Consider the following 4208-nt stretch of genomic DNA (forward strand, 5'->3'; position numbering starts at 1 on the left):
CCCCCCCCCCCCGGCCATGAAGGTAGTGAAACAGCTAGTTGCACGTTTATTGGTGTTCTTTGGCTGGGGGAGGAGGGGGCTCAAGTGGGAGAGAGGATGGTAGCACACCAAGGAAGAATACAGCACAGCTTTGTTCTGCCAGGATAGATTGGTGGCAAACACTGTGGAAAGGCAAAGTCCGGTTTTCTAAGGAGGGTAGTACTCAAAGACCACTTGAAAGCTGTAGTTCTGGGAAGTTCTTGGGTAGCTTCTCTTTGTCTAGAAACCAATCTTTTTATTGCTTTGGGGAGGATGGGAGTAGGGGGGTGGTCTGGGAGGACACTTACTTTGCACTATCTGTTGGGCTTGCTGGTGTAATTAATAATCCTAGGAGAGAGATGCAAACATGTTCTTGTAAGTGGGAGAGACTTCAGGAGAAAGGTAGGTCTCCTGTAACTTTTTTTTTGGGGGGGAAGGGGAGCATAGGGGGGCCTTGCCTGGCTTTTGAGCATGGAGGAAGCTTGCACAGTTGGTTACCAAAACTAGGGACTTGGCACTGTCTTGTCCAGCTTGGATGAGCTTACACCTGTAGCGTGGTGGTCCAGGGGCATGTACTGCTGTTCATTTTTTTGGGAAAGGGGGAGGGGGGGAAGGCTTAACACTAAGCTGTGACATCAGGTGGTAACCGCCCTGCCCCTCCAGGGTAAGAGAAAGGGAAGCTACTGAACAAACCCTTGAACTGTCTGTAGACAACTAACTGGGCTACCCAAAGCCATAAAGTTCTTAGGAGATCAAAGCAGTTTGCAAGGAGAATAGTTTAATGACTAGCCCCCTGTCCTCAACTTCAGCTGAGCATGAGGGAGAGACTAACTGGCAGAAGAGCACTGCCTAGTTCAACATTAACTGGCAGAATGCTGCAATTGCAAAGGCATGCACTTCCTTGTCCAGGGTATTCGGGAGAATTGTGAGAGCTGGGGGAGGAGGGAGGAGAGAGTTGAGCGTCCTGACTTTGCAAGTGAAACAGGGACAGCTGGAATAGGATAAGGAGAAATGAAACTAATAGCTCACCCAGGCAGTAGGTTTAAGTTCACTACAGCTGAGAAGTATCTTCTTGCCTGTCTCAGGCCAGAAAGGTTGAGCTCCAGAGCCTCCATGATTTGAGCATCTGAAGGCAGTACAGGAGATGTCAAACTGATAGCATCAGTTCCATGATGGTGGGTGGTCCGCAGCACTCAAAAGGTACCATGAGAGCTTGGGTGAATTGGGGTGGACTGGCAACTGTCCAAATTGCCACTTCCTATTGGACTTCTATGTGCTCACTAGCAGCTGACTTAAAGCTTCAGCTGCCTGCACACAGCATTGCCTTGACCTCTTGCTTCATGGAGCTAAATCACTTTGGCTTGCATACAAACCAGGGGACTCCCCAAGGGGAGGTGTGGTGAGCCAGATCAGGAGACTGCAGGGCTCAAATTCTGGCAGTAGCTAGGGGTAAATCTAGGAGTTCCCCTTTACCTGCAAGCTTCTTGTGTACAAAGCTGTTTCTTTCCTAGCTTGGTGTAGGGCTTGATCCCAAGGTTTTAATATAACAAATCTAAGTTTTGGCTCTTCATTTGTGTTGCCTCTTTATGGTGCTTTGACAGGTCTCATCTCTTCTGGGAGAAACTGCCCATATAAAGGGGCAACTTGTGTGTATGTATCTGAATGATTCATAGCCTCTTAGTGAGTAATCCTGAAGAGAACTCCCTACTCCTGTAGCCAACTAGTCAATGAATCCTTGACCTAAACTGGAGACAGTTGCACTGAAAGTCCAGGGGATGGTATGCATAATAAAGCTTGTAGCTCCTTGACACCACGATGGTGGATGGAAAGTGGGGAAATACTGGAATTCAGGTGGTTCTTGTGGCCGTAGAGCAATGCTGAAGATGTACTCGACATACCCTTCAACATGTGATGGCAGCAAAGAGTGGTGCCAGGGAGAAGGGAGTATACTTCGTCATGATTTTGGTTTAGTCTGGACCCCTCTATCATGCTCTTAAAATCTCTACAATCTATTTCCAGCAAGTAATCAAGAAACTAAAAGCAATGGCCATGGCTTCAGAGAAGATGTAGAAAAATGCTCCACTCATGTGTCCACCAGGGATCTTGGATCTTCTGGTTTTGTGGGATTTTTTTCCCTTTTTTATCTGGATGGGTAAACGGGCAGCTGCAAAATGTGCTTGTACAGGCTGAGTACTTAAGTTCAGAAATGCCAGCTGCATGTTACAAATGGGAGGAAGAACCTCCTTGTAGTGAGTGAGCTCCTATGAAGTAAGCCAGGGTACAGCAAGTCTCTACAATGTGGGCCTTCAGCAGGACTCTTTGTCACCTGGTGACAGTTCTACTGCTTGGATGTGGTGCTGGAATGGCCTGCCTTGTTTCTGAACTTCCTGGCATTGGTAAAGGAAATGCTACCTGTATAACTTGGTGTGTGGTGGCCCCTCTGATCTAATGGTGAAAATGGTTTCTTAGCAGATGGAAAGCTTCAGTATGTCATGCCCTTCCTGAGATCTTGTTGACAGCTGCCAAAAACTACTGTTTAACAGAAGTTCCCAATTGGGGGTTTTTACCCCTCAAAAAATTTGACTAATGCTGTAAGTAACTTCCTTGTTCAAAATGGGTTCCCTCTTCCTTTTGCCAGTGGGGCTGAAGATGGCAAGATGTCAATCACTTTTCCCCTGCAGCTTATCTGCTTTTTGGAGGGAAGACTGCTCTTGAAGGTGGTAACTGCCTCCTTATCTGTGGGTATGTCTTCAGCCTCACTGAAAACTGGCTGTTCCTATATGCCCTAGGGTATGACATTGGAGCTAGTCACCAGATGAGATCCAGTGAAAGATGCATGTGGGGTAGGATGATGGTTGAGGGGGAGCTGCAGATGGTGGATGGCCTGGGAGATGGAAGAGCAGTTCAGGCCACTTCCTGTGGACTCTTGTATGTGAGAGAATGCTGCCTGCAGGAAGGCTTCTTGCAATGATAAAAGCTCTTCCTTTAGGTCACATGACCTCTTTTCTTTTTGAGGGCTATGCAGCCTGAGCTCCAAACAATAACCTCCTGCCATCCCTGGGCATCTTCTCTACCTGGTACTTTACAACAGATCTTTCTCTTCGCCTCTTCTTGCCCCAGCACCCCATATCTGGTGGAGACTTATGCCTAGTTTCTTGTGTAGCTGCTTCCCAGGTCCCTTTTTTGGTTCTTGTACTAATGGAGGGAGTGGAGAGGGGAATGGAAGTAATAAACTTGCCCTAGAGGTGAGTAGGCTAAGGAAATGTGGACTCTCCTTTGGGCAAATCATGCCCACAAAAGCATTCCTCCACTTTGAAGGCTGGCTCACAAATGAGAAGCCTCATGGAAGTGGAGAGGAGCTGGTTAACAAACCACTTCTAAGGCTGGCAATACTGTTAGCCAGGCCATATTTCAGGACTAAAGGAACTTCCAGTCAGAAAGGGGGTTCTAGGAAATCAGCGTGCTTAGATTAAAAACATGTGCTCCAGTGTCAAACGCAGCTTATTTCATACCGAGGGGCAGAGTCTGGGCCTTGGCTTGCACAGCTGTCCAGTCTGGGTGTAGACAAAAATCCTGTCTAGGTCTAAAATCCTCCTGGAGATGGTGGCTCTAGCACATATAGGCTTAAGCACCTTCTTGTTGGTTCCTTCCACTGTGAAGGATCTAGGACTGCCTTCGAAGGTGATGCTGACTTTTCTGGAGTGAATAACTTCTTGCTTTTTAGGTGGCTGGCAATCTACAACCCACAGGCTGGATCCAGCCTGCAGAGTTGGATACTGCAAAAAAAAAAAAAAAACCCTGTTTTTTTGGTACTCAGTGTTAACCATATCTCCTAGGTACGGACACTGTTTGTCAGTGGTCTTCCTGTTGACATCAAGCCCAGAGAGCTCTACCTGCTCTTCCGACCGTTCAAGGTAAGTAGAGGCAAAATAAAGCTAAAATTGGGTGCACAGCAGTAGCAAAATGGTGGAATGGCCTGCACTGAGTAGTACTGACTGCTCTTTCCAGGAAGATGTTTCTGAGTGGAGATTACCACACTCCAGCATCATGCGTATTAGCGTCCCTGTACTGAAAAATGGTGTCAGGGCACTTTCAAATGAGCTTTCAGTTCCAAGTGCCCTGTGACCATTTTTCAGCATGACGATGCTTTGCATTTTCCTCTTTTTTTTTTTTTTTTTTTTTTTTTTTTT

At 46.9% G+C, this 4208-nt stretch overlaps 1 protein-coding gene across 2 annotated transcripts in view; it reads left to right on the plus strand.

Annotated features, from left to right (window-relative positions):
* The window catches only part of RBPMS2 (RNA binding protein with multiple splicing 2), a 53419-nt gene that overhangs the window by 19466 nt on the left and 29745 nt on the right, over positions 1-4208 (plus strand). For both annotated transcript variants that reach the window (XM_019504552.1, XM_019504553.1), the window contains exon 2: positions 3855-3932. In XM_019504552.1, coding sequence (XP_019360097.1) covers positions 3855-3932 — 78 coding nt within the window. The remainder of the gene's footprint in view (positions 1-3854; positions 3933-4208) is intronic.

Source organism: Gavialis gangeticus, unplaced genomic scaffold (genome assembly GCF_001723915.1).
Source record: "Gavialis gangeticus isolate Ggan-Ray unplaced genomic scaffold, GavGan_comp1, whole genome shotgun sequence".
Taxonomy (NCBI): domain Eukaryota; kingdom Metazoa; phylum Chordata; order Crocodylia; family Gavialidae; genus Gavialis; species Gavialis gangeticus.